General features: G+C 43.8%; 1 protein-coding gene across 1 annotated transcript in view; it reads left to right on the top strand.

Annotated features, from left to right (window-relative positions):
- The first annotated feature begins 275 nt into the window (after window positions 1-275).
- The window catches only part of LOC147425836 (uncharacterized), a 32,912-nt gene continuing 10,765 nt past the window's right edge, over window positions 276-22,422 (top strand). Inside the window, exons 1-3 of the mRNA XM_086498049.1 lie at window positions 276-713; window positions 849-1,782; window positions 2,286-2,381. Coding sequence (XP_086354175.1) covers window positions 496-713; window positions 849-1,782; window positions 2,286-2,381 — 1,248 coding nt within the window. The 5' untranslated portion in view covers window positions 276-495. The remainder of the gene's footprint in view (window positions 714-848; window positions 1,783-2,285; window positions 2,382-22,422) is intronic.

Genomic DNA, 22,422 nt, shown 5'->3' with positions numbered 1-22,422 from the left:
GCTCATTAGGCTTACCAAAGTAAAAACGAATTCTGACCTTCGATGGCCAATCAGCCACCCTCAACACTATATCACACAGGGTCTTGAATGAAGACCGAGCGGTGGGATTGACGGCGGGCAACTAGGGCACGGAATTCAAAATTAGAGTGCAACATTAGATGCTCTTCGAGAATACTCTTGTTAGCCATTTACTTTTGCCTATTTGTGTTTACCATTAATGGTATAATGGTATGTTTTGCCTTTGATGCCATGAAAAGCTACTTGTTTTGGCGTGTCGCACGGCCATCATAAGGCTGGCCGATCGGAAAAGGAGCTCTGGCCGACGAATATTCTGTTGTGCTCGAGCTATCTCTGTGTGTGTGCGCGCACGCGCACAGAGCAGATCTGATGAATCAATCTCAACCAACACTTGAGTTGGAAGTCATCTCAATGAATTTTTTGTAGAGAGCCCATTTGTTTCCACGGTTGATAAGAGTCGAGCTGCCAGTGAAGAAGATGAAATGCATCATGAAGCACCCGCACCCCCTCTTCCTCATGTGGTGCTTTGTCTTGGCACGTATCTGGGGAGCTCAGGGCTCTGTACATGAGTACCACAAGGGCACGTTTGTTGAGAATGGGAACGCTTATTTGTTCTATGGTGGCAGTGAGGGAATGCATGCCTCTGTGCTTAAGGAAAACCCTTCTGGCATTGCAAATGGCAGATCTTACATTGGGTAATCTTCCGTGCATCTAAAACAATTGCAAGGATCGTGAGACTAGATTAAGTGCATTGTTGCTTGTCACATGCTTGCACATTGAACCTGACATCAAAATCTCAAGAAGCTCAAAATTTTCTGATCTGTTTATAGGTTTGACTCTATCAAATTCCGCCGCACCCAAAAATCAGCATCGCGGCACACAGAATATGAGTCAAGTAACAGTCTGGTGCAGGCCATCATTTTTGAGGCAGCTGACAGAGATAAGATTGGGGGATCTGCATATGGAGGCCGAATTGCAATTTGTTGCACTGCGGATTTGGCAGATGTAGAGGGGTGCCGGCAGGGGGAAGTGATCATCAGGCCCTCTGATAATCCAGACTGGCCATTTCAGATTCCGGTGCACTTTTATGGCGATTCACTTGAGACCATTATGCCAGCAGAAAAAGTGAATATTTCAAAGACGGGCATGTACAACCTTTATTTCATCTTCTGTGACCCTCAACTAAAGGGACTGTTCATCGAGGGAACGACACATTGGAAGAATCCATCTGGTTATCTGCCAGGCAGGATGGCTCCATTGATGACATTCTATGGACTTATGTCCTTGGCTTACCTTGTTCTTGGTGTTTCCTGGATCTTGCAATACATCAGATATTGGAAGGACATATTGGCATTGCAAAACTATCTCACTATTATTATTGCTCTTGGCATGTTTGAGGTCACTTTTTGGTATTTTGAGTATGTGAACTTCAATGTCACAGGCAAGCGGCCTATGGGTATCACATTCTGGGCAGTAACTTTTGGAACATTCAAGAAGACATTGTCACGTATTCTTATATTGGTGGTCTCTATGGGGTATGGCGTTGTGCGGCCTACTTTAGGTGGACTTACATCCAAAGTTATTGTTCTTGGTGCAACCTACTTCTTGGCAGCTGAAGTATTGGATGTTTTTGAGCATGTGGGAACCATTAGTGACCTTTCAGGGAAGGCAAGGCTTTTTCTCGTCCTTCCGGTAGCAATTCTGGATGCGTTCTTTATACTCTGGATCTTTACATCTTTGTCGAAGACCCTTGAAAAACTCCAGGTATTGATTCTAGACAGCTAGATACTTAGATAAAAGTTACGTTTTGTATACACTTAACAAAGTTAGAAATTTTACATCTATGGCGCTCCCTTGTGCCAGCATTCGTTAACTATAGTTGAATGTCTTCAAAATTTCTGTACCTGTTCCCATGTGAAGAATGAAGGATTTAGAGGGGTGTGTGTGTGTGTGTGGTGTGAGTGCGTTATTTGCTATAATATTTTTGCCATATTATTTCTCCTAAAGCGTGTGGCATTGCTTCTCTGCATTGGGTGAGCTTGTCAAATATGTGTATGCAAACGGATTTTCTGGAAGTTCTCACTATTTATGGGTTTTGTGCTTCTTTTTGTCTGAGCAATTTATAAAAGGCTATGTTACATGGAATATCATTTTATTTTTTAGAGGAGTTATCTCCACAGGAATTTGGGTGAATTGGTCTCTTCTGAAATTTCTTCTGAGTGTTAAGGAGTCACATCCACAGGGCTAACAATGTTATCTCCTTCCAGGCTAGGCGCATGATTGCAAAGCTGGAACTTTACAGGAAGTTTACAAATGCTTTGGCATTATCTGTCATAATCTCAGTGGCTTGGATCGGTTATGAGGTGTTCAACTTGTCTCTTTATCTCAGGCTTTCAAAGAAAAATCTTGTATATCTTTAGCTTGTTATCATTTTATGACTTCCTTTGGCACTGCCATGTGCTCAATTGTTATGGGCTACCCATTTTTTCTGGAACAGTAGATTCCTGCATGTGATTTTCTCTGTAATGACTGGATGAGGTTTATCCCATACAATTTAGGCATTTCAGGGAAGGGAAACTGGGATGCGTCTTGAAATGATGTTTTGGGCTTTACGTTCCCTAAAGAAACAGAGAGGTAGTTTTATTTTGGCTGCATGTAGGGTACAAGGGGCAATGAGTTCTAAACATCATCTTATACAACATGATATAACTTGCAAGCCAGGAAAAAATTTGAAAGTTATTAGGCAAATCATGAGTGCCATCATAGCTATCGCTTCTGACTTTTAACTAACTTCAAGGTTAGGCAAGAGGCTTCACCTCTAGAGCACCTCTTGTTACATCTCTTTAGCCTCTATTGCAAAATGGTAAAGCGTCACCTCAAGGGCCAGCAAGATATTTCATTGCCATTGACTCAAGGCAGGTCACCTTTTACTTGCTGTAAGGTTTTACCAATTTGCTGGCAAGGCCCGATGTCACGTGCACATCTAACCCTATGTGCATGTGGACAAGCTACTTCAGGTCCAGGGTTCAGGTCAGCTTAGGAAGTGTTCTGGCACCTTTGTGAGCCTGTGAGCAGGCCGTGCATGTCCAGGCACTTAGAGTAGTTGCATATCCTCTGGTTGCACACATCATGATCATCAGTATGACACTCAATACCCATCATGAGCATTTTACAGTGCACAAAACCTATTTTCCCTATTTTATCCATTTTTCAATTATTATTGGTAAGTGACTTTGTTGGGAAACTGGGTAGGGCAATTTTGCTAAGTTACTTTGAAAGAAACCTAGCGCTAGCACTTTCTGGTAGAAGAGGCAGCAGAAGTTCCTACAACTTGCAATGCACCTTCTCAGCAAGACTGGCAGAATTCCCTAGCGTTTTTAGCCAACAGACCCTTTGGCGTTTTTCACCAGCAGTTTCAGCCTAGCGTTTTCAGCAGTAGTAGCAGATCAGCCGTGGCTTTTTGCAGATCACAGATCAGGCCTAGCGTTTTTGCAGATAGCATCAGCGTTTTGCAGATTCCCTGCGAGACAGATCAGCCCCGGTCATTAGCGTTTTCAGTTCCAGCACTTAGACACCGCAAGATCAGCACCAAACCTTGCAGATCTCACCTACCCGAAGCAAATTCTCGCCGCACAGTCAGATCAGCCAGCATTTTCAGTTTCAGCCCGTTGTACGGAGATTTCAGTATCTGCATTTTCAGGGCATCGTCGTCGCGTCGTCGCCATCGCCGTCCTCGCCCACACAGTGTCAGAATTCAATAGTTAGTAGATTTGCAGATTTCAGTCCCTAGCGTTTTCAGATTTTAGCCCGTCTCATCGTCGTCATCATTGTTGTCGACATCGTCGGCAAGTCCATTGCATCTAGACCGTTGTACCAAATTTGTGCAATCAATAGCATAGACCTCTCTCACCATAGAGAGGGGGGACCCTTGGAGGAGAGTTTGACAACCGTCTGGTGTTGTACTTCTCTCTCTCTCTCTCTCTCTCTCTCTCTCTCTCTCTCTGTGCTATCCCACCTATTTGCTTAGATCACACTAGCTGTTTCTGATTCCATAGCATTTTATTCTGTCATTTTTGTTACGCTGATTTTGTATCAGATCCACCACATTGTAACTTTCTGGTCTCATAGGTTATTCTGGCCTTCTGAAGACGTTAATATAACATTTCATTTCATTTCATTTCTCTTAGTCTCAGCACTTTCATTCACAGTGTCATTCACTTTGTTTGTGATCATTTGCACTCTCTCTCTAAAGGAACGGAAGGCTCTCCCTTCCGTTAGAGCAAAAGGAACCCTTGAACACAGTGAGCCTCTTAAAGCCCCCTTGCCACTATCAACGGAGCTCTTTTGTGTTCACCATAACCTTCAAAAGTGAAATCTTCAATTCTGAATCTCCCGAACCTTGAGCCATATTGAAAATTTGTGAAGAGGTACTCCATGATACTGGAGAGCGACTTCACAATCAAATTGTAAAACCATTGAAATTAACTGCTCACGAGGATTAGACACTGCCCAATCACCCGAGTAAGACCTTCCTCTCACCGCACACGGGAGTGCACCATCATGGGAGAAAAGGGGATCGACAAATTCAACGGCCATGGCTTTTACACGTGGCAAGCAAAAACCAGGGCTATTTAATGCGAAAGCAATTATGGTCTGTCATCAAATCGCTAGCTGAGGATGATAGAGTAGGAATGCGACAAAGCTTAGCGCAATTTGCAGCTAAAGATGAGCACCTGGAATTCTGCTCACATTCCTTGACGACAACTTTGTGCATTATTTAGATGATTGCTCCAGTGCACATGACGCATTGATAACCTTAGAGCAACATTTTGGTGCTATTGCCAAACATTCTAAAATTGCATAAAAAATGCAACTTTACGGATTGCTCATGGAGCCTGGAGAAGATGTGTCATCTCTCAAGATATAATAAACTCTCTTCAAGAGCACGAAAAGAAACTAGTCAACAACAATCAAATGGCGCTTTTGTGGTCTCGTCCAATGGTTACAACCGCAATCACAAAAAGAACTTAAAAGTGCACACACTGTGGCAGAACAAATCATCTTGCAAAGGATTCCTATAAAGTCAACCCTTGTCACAAATTGATGATGTGGCAGTTCTGCTTGGACACACACACGCGTGCTGACTATATGGACGTTGACATGGCAGCAGTACGGATCCCCAAAATTTTCGTTGACATGCTGACGTGGTAGGCTGTACGGATAGGTCCGCTTTTTGCGCTGACAGCTGTAGGGAATTTCGTATTTTGCTTGGTTGCTTTTTGGGGCAGCTTTTAGGCCACATACTTTTAGGAGTTGAATGCTTTTGAGCCTAAAGCTTTTGGAACTTTTGCTTTTGAGTTTAATTGATTTTGGGGCTCTGCTTTTGGCATCCCTTGTAAGAATAAAAGAGCCTTAAGGGCCTCACTTATCAGAGCATCTGAACGTAGAGTCGGAGAGAGGATGACCTTGCGGGAGTTGTACTTTGCTCAAAGATTAATATAAAAGAAATACCCAAAGGGGCGCCAATCTTTGGGGCCAATCTCTCCGGGCACGGAACTACGCCGGGCCATGTTGACCAAATTGAACTGTGATTTTGAAGTTGGGAAGTATTATAAGTGATTCTCTCTCGTGTCGCGACAGATTCTAGACTTGGGGTTACAGTGGTATCAGAGCACGATCGATTTCTCTTCTACCGAGAAATTCGACCCTTTTCTCACGGCACTTCTGGATTCCAACAAGAAACAATCAACTTCTGCATCTGCGAATGTGGAAGGAGATCACGAAGAAGATTCTCATGATCAAACAGAGGAAAAGTACGGCCCACCTCGGCCTACTCAGTTTGAGATTGAAGAGATGGAACGTCAACAATTGGTTGACGAGGCAACGAAGCAAATGATTAAAATTGCGAAGGACCAAAAATTTGCAAAATTTTTGTCTCAGCAATCCATCGCAAAAGTACATACTGAGTGGCAGAAAACCACCGAGCCACCAATCAAACTGGCGATCAAGAAGCCTCCTCCTACTCGGAGAATGTTAACTGAAGAAGAATTCCATGATGCGGTCCAAGCCTAAATCAATCAGCTTCTGGACACGAAGAAGCCGTCGGAAAAGCAACGTAACAATGGAACTAATTTCCCCGGTTACTTGGGTCAAAAATCCACTTTTGAAAACCTAGAAAGCAAAAGAAGCGTGTACGCTTTGAAGGATTGCCCATTTCGACCTCATCTTTTGAGAGTTCGGACACCTCCATCTTCTTCAGACTCGAGTGATGAGGACAGGAAGGGCAAGAAACGACGGAAAGATCACAAGTTTTATGAAAAAAGAAAGCATTTTTACAGAGCCAATCAATATGATTTCCTCGATGACAAGGGAAAAAAGCCCAAAGAATTTAAAGAGGGAGACATGCAATAAAGTTTGAGCACTTTTCAGGGTTTCGAGATGCTCCCAAGGCTTTAGCCTTTGTCAAACAGTTTGACATAGCATTTTCTGGAGGCCGCTATACAGAGCACTCCAAGATTAGATGGGCGGCATGCTTTCTGAAAGGCAATGCACGGACATGGTGGTCCACTCTGTTGTTAAGGAAACAAGCACCGACAAAGTGGTTGAAATTTAAGAAACTCTTTATTTCTTCATGGCTCACACAAGAATACGAATGAGACGTGATTACAGACTGGAACCATGTTCGGACAGTCAAGACAGAATCTTTGGATTCTTACTGTGAAAGATTCTGGAAGATCTTTCTACCTGTTTCATCCTTTAAGAAGATCAATTTTAAGGAGCAGATTGAACGATTCTGTTGTGGGCTTCCCAAAGAAATTCGAGACTACTGTCTTGAAAGAAGTCATAGTCTATACAACAATTGATGGGAGACGCGAAGTGGGGATTTGCTATACATTCAAGTAAACTGACTTACCCATCAGATGAACCTTCAACAAGTCATAGTAGAAACAATCGACGAAGAGATAGACGACCTTTTCTCACAGAAGACCAAAGAGATGAATATTTCAAAGCAGGAAAGTGTTTTGAATGTGGAGAACAAGGACATATCGCTACACGATGCACCAAAAGGGCACAAGAATCAGGATGACTTGCACATTGAAAGAACAGTAAGACGAGGCGATACTCTTTCTAGAACAGATTTTTGAATTAGCATTATTTTACTTTATGAATTTATTTTGGAAGATGATTTTAAATTTTGAATAAAACTAATGTTTTATGAAAGAATCTGTTAGTTCTGGAAAAAGAGCAAAATTAAGAATGAGATGGAGCAGTGAAAGCTCCCGAATGAACCTGATAACGAATCATGAATCACGACTGATTCAATGGAATGAATGATTGGACCACTCTGTTGAGTATGAACTTAGTGATAAATTGGGATCCCCGGAAACGATTCTCGCACACGACAGTGCTTGAGGCGACAGGTCCTCGCACACGACATTGCTTGAAGCGAATGACTACTTGCACACGACAGTGCTTGAGTCGAAAAATCTCTATAGACATGATCGCAATATGGGATTAGTTAACCCGACATCAGTGAGGTCCAGAATGGATCTAGTTGTGGTTACTAAATACGTTGCTGGCAGTCATTGTCTGAGATTTGGAATGAATATTTATGTAATTGATTGTCATGTGATGTGATGTCATGTGCAGTGAGGTGACTGTCGTCTTTGTATATGTGCTAGATATGTTGTGTCTAGTGCGTAGGTACTAACAGTTAATGTCTACTAAGACAATTTATGGCTTCTGTCTGCTTTGCAGGCGTAATCGAGGGCGATTACCATTGTTTCAAGAGGGGGATATGTCACAAATTGATGACGTGGCAATTCTGCCCGGACACACGCGTGTTGACGGTACGGACGCTGATGTGGTAGCAGTACGGATCCCCGGAATTTCCGCTGACATGCTGACGTGGCAAGCTGTACGGACATGCCTTCTTTTTGCGTTGAAATTGTACGGAATTCCATATTTTGCGTTGGTTGCTTTTTGGGGCAGTTTTTAGGCCACATGTTTTTTAGGAGTTGAATGCTTTTGAGCCTAAAGCTTTTGGAACTTTTGCTTTTGAGTTTAACTGATTTTGGCGCTCTCCTTTTGGCATCCCTTGTAAAAGAGCTTTAAGGGCCTCATTTATCAGAGCATTTGGACGCAGAGTCTGAGAGCAAAGGACCCTGCGAGAGTTGTACTTTGCTCAAAGAATAAACTAAAAGAAATACAGAAATGGGCGCCAATATTTGGGGCCAATCTCTGTGGGCACGGAACTACACCGGGCCGTGTCGACCAAATTGAACTGTAATTTTAAAGTTGGGAAGTATTTTAAGTGATTCTCTCTCGTGTTGCGACAGATTCTAGACTTGGGGTGACCAAGTTTGTTACACTTGTCGCATTTGTGGCAAGAATAACCATGCTATAAAATATTGTAGACTCAAAGATAAATCTTCACAGGTTACCAATTACAAAGAGCATTTCAAAGATAAACCAAAAGCAAAAATCAACCTTGCTGCCTCTGAAGATTCTGACGAAGATAACGACAACAATATTGGCTTGGTATATGATGATATACTGTGATCATTCTCTCAATTGTACCTTACCCTCTATTTGTGCCAGGGGAGGCTTGTGTGTGCCTACACCCTGATATTTTGTGCGCCGACACCCTTCGTGTCTAGGGAAGGCAGATTTGTGTTTAAGGAGAAGCTTGTGTTTTGTGTGCCTCACCCTAGTGTGTTTTGAAGGGAGGATTGTGTGAGTGATATGCAACCAAAACCCACATAGGGGAGGATTGTTGGGATGCGAGGTTTTGTTGCATCTCTTGTGTGAACAATCTCTTCAAGTGTCACGTGTCAATAACCCGTGTAAAGAATATGTAAAGAAAAGCCACTTTTGTGCATAGGCAACCACATCTTGTGCTTATGTGTCAAAAGTTGTCTCTTTTGTATAAGCCTATATAGATGCACATTCTGTTGAAAAAAATGTAAGTTTTATCATTTGCAATTATACCCTATTGTATTGTGCAATAGTCTCTCTCTCAAGCGCTACACTAACCTCTCCAAAGCATGCCATTAGCATGAATGGCACACTAATCCACCCACCTTAACCTATCATTTGTGGCGTACTGATCTACCATGTCCTTGAAGCTTCTATGATGAATCGCGGAAATAGCCAAGACTAGCGGCTTCCGAGACAAAGCATCTGCCACAAAGTTCTTCTGTCCCTGAAGATGGACAATCTGGAAGTGAAACTGTGACAAGATGTTAGCCCACCGTATCTGCTTTTCTGAAAGCTGCTTCTGTGACAAGAAGTAGCGTAAACTGTGATGGTCAATAAAGACCTTGAAATCAGCTCCGAGTATAATGTCGCCACTAAGTAAGAGCATGGATCACTGCTAGTAGCTCTTTCTCATAAATCTGTGCTGTCAATTCGGGCCTTGAAAACAATCGGCTTTCATAGGCAATCACATGGCCTTCTTACATTAAGGCATTCCCAGACTACGACCACAAGGATCACAATATACTTCGAATGGCTTTTGCAAGTCCGGCAAAGCCAACACTACTGCAGTAGTCAATTTCTCTTTCAGTTTCTGAAAGGCAGTCACCTTTGTGGGTCCCCACGAGAAAGGGACTCCTGTGTGTGTCAGAATGTGCAAAGGGGAAGCTACCTCTTCAAACTTTCGAATGAACCGCCGATAGTAAGAACACAAGCCGAAGAAGCTTCCAACTTCATCAACTTTCTTCAAATCTGGCCAATCAGGAATAGTCTCAATCTTATCTTGTGTTTGGGGAATGTTATGATCTACCAGTTGATTCCCTTTATCCTTTCTTTCCTTGTGCCATGGGACCTGTGGGTAGCGTCTTTCGCTTCCCCTGTCCATTGGCACGTTAGAGTCAATCATTGGAACCCTAAGACGCACTATCATCTGATTTTGCTTTTTCTGGGATCCTTTGATGAACTTGCATGTGGTTCCCTTAGTTCGTCGGAACCCTCTGATTCTCTAGAATCATGTGATGAGCTATCATCTGGTTCCCTTGATTCATTCTCTTCACTGGTAGACTCGTGCCTTTTTGAGGTGGATACTATCCTGCCCTTTGCATAAGTCAACGAGCCGGCATGCATTTCAAATCGTTGCTTAGGCATGTCCCATAAGTCTCTGAATGGAGTCGGACTTTTGGCTTAAAGCATAGTCTTGAATCTCTTTAGCAAACCATAGCGAAATCGCTCAATCTGGTCTTTCAAAGTAATCTTCCGAAACGAAGACGCTGGCAAAACAATTATTCTAAAATCTTTGGCAGTAGTCATCCAATGTATCTTTCTGAGTCATTTTCAAGTGATGCCAAGTCGTGATGACATTCATCCGCACCGTTCCTTTGAAGTAATATGCCGCCTGTCGCTCCATGGAATGTTCTGAGAGCCACTCTCCAGAGAAGGCGACGTCAAACTGTATATGGCTGGGTCTATTTGTATTCTTTCTATTGAGACGATGTGTCTCAAGAAATGTATTTAGGCAAGAAAAACTCGCTTTGTTTTTTCACGTTCATAAGCAATTTATGCTTCCTCAGTGTCTGGAAAACCCACAAATAATTAGTATTTTGTGAAAATCCAAAAAATCGTTCTAAAAGCTGTCTTGTAGATGTCTCTAGGAGCAATGCAGATCTGATGGTGATCATTCTTCATATCAATTCGATAAGTAGAATTCTGAAGTATGTCGAGTATATCATCGATCCTCATAATGTGGAAATCTGTGGTCTGGTTCATTGTTTCTTTATCTTGGCCTCGTTCAACTCTGTAAGGTGGCCGGTTCGGTGGTGTACTACCACGAATCAATCATGTGATCTTCATGACGTAAATGAGGTAACTCGCTTTGTACGCCTTTAGAGAAACAGTCAGCCTCTATTGCAAAAAAATCTTCTCATTTCTTATCGAGGGTCAAACATATTCGACCTTCAATCATCATTCAGTTCTCTCAAGAAAAATCGAGTAAAGAAACTGAATTTCATTGAGTACAATCTCTTTGCCATTTATTTGTCAAAGTCGCTTTCTCAGCCCGATAGTCAAGCACGACGTTGTTCTTGTGGTATCAAGGGATTTTGAGGAGGACGTCACAACCTTCCTAAGGGCATTACGTAGAAGTCCTCGTGCCCTAAATACCCCTGACATTCCAAAAGAAGTTTGCCAATGATCAGTGTAATGGCAACATCCCGTCCGGGTGCCGCTAGAATTGCCTCACCTCTGGCCTCGGCCTGTTGGGCGTAATTCCAAGTCAAGCTACCAATTCAAGAAGTTGGCCTTGGCTCCTCCATCAAAGAAAAATGAGGGCTTCCTGATCTTTCACTTTGCCCCAAGGGCGGCACAGTTTTGTACTTCCGTTCATTTGATTCGGTTCGGGCCCCACTTAATGTGGTACCAGTTCTGCTTTCATCTTTCCTGTTCATCCGCACTTGGCTGCTGCTCTATAACTCTCAAGTTTATCTTCTGGTGGTCCTTTGAGTTCTGGTCCATCTCTTTTTGTGTGTACAGGTTCCGCTTTTCTACACTCGTCCGTCCTTTCGGCTTTCCTCCCTGCTTGAGAGGAGAAGCATTGGCTACATGCCATCTCAAGTAAATCTTATCAATCGGGTAATTCTTCAAGTGTCTTGCCAATCTTGGGTCCCTGGAGTACTTAATCAATCTGTTCACACATATGCCAATCTGCAGTTGACGTTTGTACTCCATTTTGGCAAACTTGTCCCGAAAAAAATAAAAATTGCTTAAATCTTCATTCTTTTCCTCGGTTCCCGTGCCGGATGAGAGGTGTGATCTCTATTAGATTCTTCACGAGAACCCATGTGTTATTTGGGATTCGTTATGACTTTATGCTCTATAAGACAGAGCGACGAAGACGGGAGCATGCTCGATGCGCGATGTATGAAGGGTGGGAGTGCCTATTAAGTTCGGGGATGCGGCACGCAAATTCTTTCCCAAAAACTGTGTGCGCTGCAAAAAGGATCGGATCCTCCGTAGAAGAAGAATCTTTCTGTGCTCTGATACTAGTGTAACAAACTTGGACACCCCAAGTCGAGATTCTACTGCGACACAATAGAGATTTACTTTAAAACAGTTCACAAAAGACGACATTGCTCGGCGTAGTTTCGTGCCAAGAGGTATTGGCCCCAAAGATTGGTGGACTGGTGTCCCTTTCGGTATTTCTTACTAGAGGGGCATTATCATATGTGCAAAGGGAAGAGAGAGACGCGCGAGAGGAAATCATCGCGCTACATAGAGCAAGGGAGAAGGCAAGCTTTCCATTAAATCTGTGAACACCTGCACCCACTACTCACCCACACTGTGTAGCACACTTATGAAGTCCAAATTCTGCCCCCACTAAAAAATGGGCGCCCTCTCTTGGATGAGGCTTTTGGAAAGTGTGTGTTGGCCTGCATGCAGCTCCCCTAAATGCCAAGTGTCCATTTAACTCCCTTTGGTTTAATCGCCTAGCACCCACCAACGTAAAAGTCATGTTGAGGGACCTAAATGACTTTGAACTGAGCCTAGCCAACCTTTTGCGTTTAGGATTTCAGTGCCGACTGGCCCGACCATCTTGTGGCGACCTGCCCTTCCTGACTGCGAGTGAAGCTCTTGGCCCAACGGCCGTTTCACACTGGCCATGCAATGTCCGGGCATTTGTGATTTTAACAAGAGGGTCTTAAAAATTAAATAAAAATCAAGGGAAAGAAACCAGCAAATATATATAGTGGTTGTCACAGTCTTGTGACATACCCCCCTCTTAAAATCGCAAACGTCCTTGATTGCATGCCATAGATGATCTAGTGTGGTAAGCACCCTTTTATCATCGTATGTATCGGCAAGAAAGATTGTCAAACATGTGTACAAATGACTTAATGAGACCTTCATACTTTTGTCAAGCAATGTACACTTCTATTGCAATGAATCCTTTCGTACATGTGAAGTGCTAGCTCTATCATCACCCCTCTTTTGAGCACATGCCAAGCCCTTTGACCTTCGCTCTACTGAAGTGACCCGACCTTGGGAAATACATGGGTTGTAAACCAAAAGTTTCAAGGTAACATTGCAATACATTTGGTGACTGTACATGCCATAGATGATTAAGTGTGGTAAACACCCTTTTATCACCGCACACATCCGCAAGAAAAACTATCGAGCATGTACAAATGACTTAATGAGACCTTCATACTTTTGGTCAAACAATGTATACTTCTATTGCATTGAAACCCTTGCTGGATGCCAATGTTACTATACATGGGGTTTGGCATCATGCCGTGCATACCCCCAAAGATTGTTTTTGGCATATATTGCTGGTTTCGAGGCACAAAACTAGCCATGCTGTGAAACATTGATCCACCCCCAAAATACCCAAGATGTACCGTGGGTGGTGGAAAAATCTGACGCATAGTCTGGAAATTAGTTTCTAGTCCATTTAAACCAAACATTTGGACTCCAAAAGGTGGCTGGCTGAATTGGTAAAGATTGTGGAACTGCGTTCTAACCACCTGTTTGTAGACAAAAGGAATTTGCCTTGGAGCCGCCTTGGAGCTCAACTGACTCCGCAACATGCAAGTGCTCCTTGCCCTGTTGGGACGCATAAGGGAGCTGGGCTTGGTCCTGAACGGGCTCTCTTGCATGAAAAAGTTGCCTTGTCTACTGTGGCACTGGTGGTGCTTGTAGAAATTCCATAAACCTAGGATTCTGCACCAATCGAGAAAACGCATTCGTAGGAGCAATCGTGTCTTGAACGCATCGTCTTCAAGTTGCCTAGTCATAAACCCTTGAACTTGTGGAGCATTCACATCAACAAAAGGTACAGACAGTGGTGGCCGTAAACTCTCGCCAACCTCGAACATTGGAAGTACAACCTGTCTGTATTGCGAAGAGGAACCCTCTTCCCTGGTGTCATTTGTCTTGTCAGCCATAGTGTAATTCCAAGTTCCTGTGCTTCGTGTCTTCGCCGAAAACCAACCAAGGCTCACTTCTTGAGGAAAAAGTGATTCCATCCCGACAACGGAACCATGAAATCGGCCCGTGGGGCAGTAGATTTTAGCTTTCACCCGATCTTTACACTTTTAAACTTTATGACATAGAGGAACTTTACGTATAAGCCTGTGATTGGAATTACACTTCAAACGAACCATGGCTTGGCAGCTAGAGCGCTTCCAAGCAGACGACACCTTGTTGGCCCCAAAGACTGCCACTCCTTTCGGTAGTTCTTTATTCTTATTACACTTTTATCGGGCTGAAATTCCCCTACTCTAACCCGATTTTGGCAGCATAACCACGGTAGAAGTCTCCACGGACAAAATCCCAAGTAAACAGTGACTTTCCACTCACTTTAGAGCACTTTACAAAACCTGGCAAGAAATTACAGCACGCTGAAATCTCTGTTTTTGGCCTCCAATTTGCACCAAAACTCCTGTTCGGTGATTAGCTAGCTTCCCCGAAGCTCCTGGGACGTGTAGGCATCAAAACTGGCCAAAACCCTAAACCTGCAAAAACTTACAGCAAGCTGTAATTCTCTGCTTTGCGCTCCGATTTGCATGCCAATCACTTCTGTGGGTAGCCCTCGAGCTCCCGCACCTGTAGGGTCACTTGCCCTTGAATTAGACGAGATTCCTCGTGGGAAATCTGTCTAAATTGTTCTGTACAAGCACCCAAGGCTCCCCTGGCACTACCTTGTAGTTTGGTGCGAAACCCTAAACCTGCAAAAAAAACACAGCAGGCTGTAATTCCCTGTTTAGTATCATTTTGAGCGGAGCAAACACGTCTACGCGTGTCTCAGAAGCTCCCGCATGCAATGGGACAATCCCCTTGTAAATTGGACGAGTTTTCACGCGAGAAAACTCTCCATTTTCGCATTCCTTCGCAATGGAACTGAGCATACCTGAAGGGAATTAGCAATTAGCTAATCCGGTTCCTGTACAGAAGGCTCTTGCCTTGGCAAACACGCATAAAACCCCCAGAACTGTACATGGTCATCTGAGAAGCCCAACTAGAGGGGCATTATTATATGTGCAAAGGGGAGAGAGAGATGTGAGAGCAAATCATCGCGCTACATAGAGCAAGGGAGAAGGCAAGCTTTCCATTAAATCTGTGAGCACCTGCACCCACTACTCACCCACACTGTGTAGCACACTTATGAAGTCCAAAATTTGCCCCCACTAAAAAATGGGCGCCCTCTCTTGGATGAGGCTTCTGGAAAGTGTGTGTTGGCCTAATGCCAAGTGTCCATTTGACTCCCTTTGGTTTGATCGCCTAGTACCCACCAACTTAAAAGTCATGTGGAGGGACCTAAACCTAAATGACTTTGAACTGAGCCTAGCCAACCTTTTACGTTTCGGATTTCAGTGCCGACTGGCCCAACCATCTTGTGGCGACCTGCCCTTCCTGACTGTGGGTGAAGCTCTCGGCCAACGGCCGTTTCACACTGGTCATGCAATGTCCGCGGGCATTTGTGATTTTAACAAGAGGGTCCCAAAAATCAAATAAAAATCAAGGGAAAGAAACCAGTATATATATACTGGTTTTCACAGTCTCGTGACATGTTACTTGAAAGGAACTACACAGACATGGTGGTCTACTCTGTTGTTACGTTGAAAAGCACCTGCGACGTAGGTAAAATTCAAGAAAATTTTCATGTCAACTCGAATATCAGACGAATATGAAAGAGATGTCATCACGGCTTGGCATCATTTGGGAATGACTAAGACAGACACATTGGATGACTACTGTTAGAGGTTTTGGGATACTTATTTGGCAATGTCTTCGTTTTGGAAGATTACTTTGATATTCAGAGACTTATGGGACATGCTAAGTAAGGATTTGGAATGCATGCCGGCTCATTGACTTATCCTACGGACATGATAATATCCACCTCACAAGGGCAAGAGTCTTCCAGTAAAGAGAATGAATCAAGGGAACTGGATGACAGCTCATCATAGGATTCCAGAGCAGTAAGAGAATCAGATGGTAGCCGTATCCGAGGGTCTCGACGAAGTAAGAGAACCAGATGGAAGCTCATCAGAGGATTCCGGAGAAGAACAGGGATCAAATGATAGTGCGTCTCAGGGTTCCGACGATTGAGATTGACATGCTAGAGGATAGGGGAGGCTAGCGAGGGTACCCACAGGTCCCATGCCACAAGGAAAGAAAGGAAAGGGAATCAGCTAGTAATCAAAGAATTCGAGAGATTAGATTGAGGTGCCAAGGACAGGAGGCCAGAAGACAATGATCTGCTTCACTCTTGAAGAAGACAATGATATTGTCAAAAAGAAAAGTGCGCACAAATGGCCTGTACTCTCCAAAAATCCTATTTGTCATCCTGTTGAACGTTGCAGGAGCATTTGTGAGACCAAAAGGCATCACCAAATACTCGTACAAACCAAAGGACGTTCTGAACGCGGTCTTGTATACATCTCCAGGAGCGATCCTGATTTGATGATAGCCGGTGAGATGAAGTTGGCCTTGGCTCCTCCATCGAAGAATATAAGGACGTTGATGCAGACACTGGCTTGTCTGAGGGATAGGTCAAAGAGCTGGAATGCATACCAAAGTCCTCCTTGGCGTGTGCCAGAAGCCTCTGAATTCATCTCTCTGAAGTTGGGTTGTCGGTGAAACACTTTCCTCTTTGTCTGGTTCACTGCTAAAACCCATGTGTCTTGCTGGAAAAGGGATCAGATTTTCCATAGGAGAAGAATCATCTGGGCTCTGATACCACTGTGACAGGCTTGGACTTTCAAGCGAGAAATCTACAACAACACATGAGAAAACTGCAACAACTGAACTTGTTGGGGGGGAGAGAGAGAGAGAGAGAGAGAGAGAGAGAGAGAGAGAGAGAGAGAGAGAGAGAGAGAGAGAGAGAGAGAGAGAGAGAAATGAAATGAAATGTTATATTAATGTCTTCAAAAGGCGAGAATGATCTATGAGACCAAACTGATACAAAAGTGGTGAATCTGTTACAATGTCTGGGTACCTTAGTACTAAAGTACTAAGTGTGAAAGGTGTGAAGATAAATGTGAAAAACTAAATACAAAGTATTAAATAAACTTCTTAGGAGCATTCTGGGTATCTGGCTAGAATGCTTCTAATCCTTTGTTGTAGTCTTCTACGGTGAAGTGTGCTTCTGCATCTTGGTCGTGGTCATCTCGATTTCCTAAGCTCAATCGCCTTGTCAATGAGGGTGCCTTTGGTATGAATGTGGGTACTCCTTTGTGCTGGCTGCTGGCCTCTTGCTTCTCCTTCCACTCCTGCTTCTCTCGATCCGAAGAAATCTGTGATCTGCCTCTGAGGCTGTAGTGCTCTTTGTCTTCTCATTAGATTATCCCTGTGCCGATGTAGTTCCAGTAGGTACAAGCCTAAGCATCTTTGATCTTGGTATTGCATGACTCTATCTAGAGGTCCAAAGCCTTCTTTAAATAGGCAATGGAAACGCCCATGTATCTCATAGTATACGGTGCAATGGCATATGTAGTGTAATTCTGTCTCCGGCTCCATTTCGCATAACTTGCAAATTCTGCTCTCAGGTGGGATTCCCCTAAATCTGCCAAATTCAATTTCCAGCTGGTGTGAGGATGTACGAATCTGACCAATAGCACATCTCAAACCATGAGACAGGTGGGTATCCATGTAGCTCGGGTGAATCACAAATCCATCTTCAGATAGCTGTAGGAAGTTTTCTTTGTAGTCGGCCATCTTCGTGCCCAATTCTTGTGTAGGATCTACCCATGTCCTCTTAGTATCCAACTGTATAAGATCCTGACGGATGATTTTATTAATCTCCGTTCGTGTAATTGCCAGTGATGGAGCCTCAAGAGAGTATTGGAAGGGGGGTAATCTTTCCATACTGAACCCGTGTCTCTGAAACCACGAGGACAGTTGCGCATACAAGCATGATGTATCCCCTTTTATTGCTAATTGTCGAGAGGATTCAAGGGCCAATCTAGTATATCGGCAATTATTTGTATCCCACAAACCATGTATAAAGGACACTGATCTGGTAAGAGCTTCAATTTCTATCGGAGGGGCAGCTAGTTCCGCTTGGGTAATCGCGTGTGGTACGGAGGCCTTGGCTCTAATCATTCGGGAAATCACAGATACCAAAGGTCTCTCCATTGACTTCCAATTATCCTTATCCACAGATGGTCCCCAAATTTGGACCCCATAAAGCATAGTCGAAGCCACCACAGTATCAAAGACCAAAGTTTTGTTCGTGGTTCCTGAAACTGCACTTGTGAACACATCCTCTCCAACCCTCCCAAGGCCGCAGAGGCTCTGGACAATCTAGCATCCGCTGCTTTCTTAAAGTAAACTTCGGTCCTGCAAATACCACACCAAGGTATGTGTATGCTTCTGTGTACTCTACTGTATCCTGGCCATATGCAAATGTAGGTGCCGATCTCCTAACCCACTGCGGTGTGGTGTTAAACACCATAACTTTGGTTTTACCCAAGTTTACCGACTGTCCACTATCCTCCGCGAATTTATGTAATGCATCTAGCTGCCTCTGCATTCCATCTGGTGATTCGGCTATCAATACAATATCATCTGAGTACAACAACAAAGGGATCCATGACCCTGCAAGTTGAGCACCTCTATCACCCTCTCTATCAATGTAATCTGATACCTCATCTATGTACATACCAAATAAAGTAGGGGACTGTAACTAAGTCAGACTTTGTAAATAATTAATTTATTTACGAGAAAAGAATTATCTAATTAGTTGTGTGCACATCAGAATAGATTTAGCAGTTCTGGGGCCTCAGGTGCGCCCAAGTTTGGGCCAGTGCACCTCAGGGAGACCCTAGCAGAAAATACCCTGAAGCCCTAGCGATTGGGAAATCGGGTCTTCAATGAAGGGGTAGATAGTAGCCTCAGATTTCAAGCTCAGAAAATTACGCGCGCTAGTGCAAGCACAGGAATGAGATGGGGTCCTTAGAATAATAACCCTAAGGCCTGAATCATTTTACGGCCTTAGGATAAGTCAGTTAAGGTATTTTTAAATTGTCTATGCCGGACCAAATGACCGGACAAGTGCGAACAGGTAACGCCAGAGCAGTGTCTGTACGGCATTGCATTGGGGAGCAGCTAACAATTGTGTGCGCAGTTGTGAGTTAATTTGCACATTTCATTAATAGCCTAGGGATTTTTAAAAGTGAAAGTTAAAGGGTTTTTAAAGTTATTAAGTAAGTGTGCCAAGTGGCACACTTACCAATGCAAACTAACTCTCTCTCACTCTCACTCTCACCCTCTCTCTCTTCCTAGCGTCCCCTCTCCCTGATGGCTATTTAGGAGGCCCTACTCTCCCATTTTCAGTGTTGGCAGTGCTCCTACCCCCCCTATTGTGAGTATGCTCTACGCATTGGAGCCCTCCATGGAAGCTTGAGAGCAGCCCCTTGTGACATATGTGGTGGCCTCGTGCTCCCATTGTCTAGAACAAGGGCTCTCATAGCCATAGCCAGCTTTTGGTGAGGTTTCATCCATAGTAACAGGGAATGGCCGTTTTCAGGTCTCCATTCCCCGTTCCCATTCCAAGTTCCCGTTCCGAATCCCTGTTCCGTGTTTCAAACGTGAGTACCCGTAACAAGGAATGGCATTTTGTTCAGCGTTCCCGTTCCGCGTTCCCGTTCCGGTTTCCCGTTCCTAGTAACTATGGTTTCATCGCGAGAAGTGCAGGCACTCTCTTCGTAGAGTGTGGTGGCTGTAAATTCTCAGTTTTCAGCCCTTAATCACCTCCTTTAGGTTGAATTTCAGCAAAATACATATAGAATCTAGTTCTTCTCTACCTACACTACGCGAACACCAAGTTTCGTGAAATTCCATCGTGGAAAAGGTCTCTTTTTCGGCTTTGGAAGGTGCTCAGGTAACATTTTCAGGTTATGTGCAGAAAATTACAGCAAGCATGTGTGCGTGCATTTTGCGTGTTTCTCCTTTGTTTTTGTTGCAGGAATAATTATGCATAAAGGGACTCAGTTAGCGGAAGGTAGACTCTCATTTTCGAGAGCTTCCGTTGAGTTTTGTGGAAGATAGACTCTCGTTTTTTAGAGCTTCCCAAAAATCTCATAGCAGAGGGAAGATCCTCTCAATATTCAGAGAGTAGCGTTCGCACTCTCTCAGTCAGAAGCAGAAAGAAAGAATAGAGGACGGGCTATTGCCCCGTTCTTGTGCTTGTAAAGATTCTCCCTTAGTAATAAAGATATTCTCTTTATGGGGGGGGACCAACCCATCTTCTGGTCCCCAATGAAGTGTCAAGCTTTTCCTCTCTCTCTCCAATTCTCTTGAGTATTTGAAGTACAATTAAAAGTCAGTTTACGCTTCCGTATTTTTGTGACAGTGGTATCAGAGCAAGGTCATCTCTCTCTTCCTTAAGGGATTGACGACTCTTGGCAGATTGCAGAAATGGGAGGACGCGAGATAGAGTTCTCTCTCCTTCAACAGCAGGTGGAAGAGTTGCAAAAAGCTCTCTCCCATCCAAAAGTCCAAAAGATTCTCCATACGCTTGAGAAAGGGAAGGAGAAAATGCCAATGGGGTCGGGAGAAATCCCGCAGAACCCAAAGGCGCTAGAACCAAGGAAAGATCCTTTGATTGGAACCTCCCGCATGCACAAGAGGCACATGAAACCTTCAGAACGTCATGTGCGGTTTAATCCAAAAGTTCAAGAGCAGAATCCCCTTGATTTCCCTCAGGATCTGGATGACATAGTTGCTCCGGAAGACATGTTTCTGGACGATCCGTCGCAGCAAGAAGTGCATTCAAGGGAAAGGACTCCTGTCCACAAGGAGTCTAAGCATAGAAAGAAGGAGCACCACAGGCAGAAAACATTCAAGTCGGGAGATAAAGATGTGAAATTCGACACCTACAATGGATGGCGTGATAATGACAAAGCTTTGGCTTTCATCCGCCAATTTGAAGTTGCATTTGCAGAAGGGAATTTTAAGGAAAGATCCAAGCTTCGCTATGTCAGTTTGTACCTGAAAGGCGCCGCCAACAATTGGTGGTTAACCCTTATCCTGGAAGATCGCAAACCCCAAGATTGGACTGCCTTCGAGAAGGAGTTCTACGCACAGTTCCTTCCTCCAGACTATGAGGAAGAGGTAAAGAAAGAATGGGATCGACTTTCGCAGTCGGAGAACGAAACTGTTCCACGCTATGTGGATAGGTTTTGGGACGTTCTCTTGAAAGTCACTCCATTCAAGAAGATTGACGATTCGGAAAAGATGCGCAAGTTTGAAGCAGGACTGCATGAAGCCTTGCAAAAGGCTATGAAGCTTTACCCTCGAGGTAACTTGCAGATACTTATGGAATCAGCCCGCATAGCTGATGGAATACATGACAAGGGTACTCCCAGGAAGATGGAGCAAAGCACTTACCATGCCAAGCAGAAGGCTCTCCATGAGCAGTCTACCTCTTCTACTTCTTCTCAAAAGAAGAAAAGAACCGGCTCCGAAGCAGAAGCAAAGCAAAATCAGCCCAAGAAAGGGAGCTATCTCTCTCCTGCTGAGTTACGAACCTACATTAGTGAAGGAAGATGCTTCAAGTGTGGACAAGTTGGTCATATGAAGGGTGATTGTCCTACCAAACCTCCACAACCACCCTCTTCCAATGCAGTCCCAGATGTACAGGGAAATACAACCAAGGATGAAAAAGAAAGAGCTCTTCTTAAAGCATGGGGTAGCATCAACAACCAACGGGCTCTTATTTTGTTTGACCCTGGCAGTACAGACAACTTCATCTCTACCAAGCTAGCTGATGACCTGAACTTACAGCCCAATCGTTTTGGAGTTTCTATTCAAGCACAATCTGCTTTCAAAGGGCATAACTCAAACTCTACTCCAATCATAGGGAAGTTGAATCTAAAGGTCGACGACTACAAGGATCAAGAGTCTTTCTTACTAGCTTCACTTGAAGGATGCGATGTTATCTTGGGAATGCCTTGGCACTACAAGATGCATCCCATTCCGGACTATGTTCAGAAAACCTTATCCTTTGCTCATAAAGGAAAGGAGTATCTTGTACTTGCAGATGCAGGTGATTGGCGTATTCCTATCGCCAATCACATTGCCATCAAGAAAGAAATGAAAAAGTGTGTTTCAGCGTACTTGATTTTTGCAAGAGATAGAGATGTGTCTGTTTCACAACTTTCTTCCTCTTTAGAGCAAAAAAGACTTAAGTTATTAGAAAGTTATAAAGATTGCTTTGTAGATGAACTTCCAAATGAACTCCCACCTTCGCGACCTGAGGATCATACAATTGATTTGATCCCAGGAAGTCCTCCTCCAAATCAGCCCCCTTATCGAGTTAGTCTAATGCAGCAAGAGAAAATTCTCAAGCAGGTTAACGAACTTTTGGAGAAGGGCTTAATAAGGCCTAGTACTTCTTCATATTGTTCCCCTGTCTTGCTAGTACAGAAA

The sequence above is a fragment of the Adiantum capillus-veneris genome, chromosome 24 (genome assembly GCF_014529385.1).
Source record: "Adiantum capillus-veneris isolate H3 chromosome 24, ASM1452938v2, whole genome shotgun sequence".
NCBI lineage: Eukaryota > Viridiplantae > Streptophyta > Polypodiopsida > Polypodiales > Pteridaceae > Adiantum > Adiantum capillus-veneris.
This window is presented reverse-complemented; position numbering and strand designations above follow the sequence as displayed.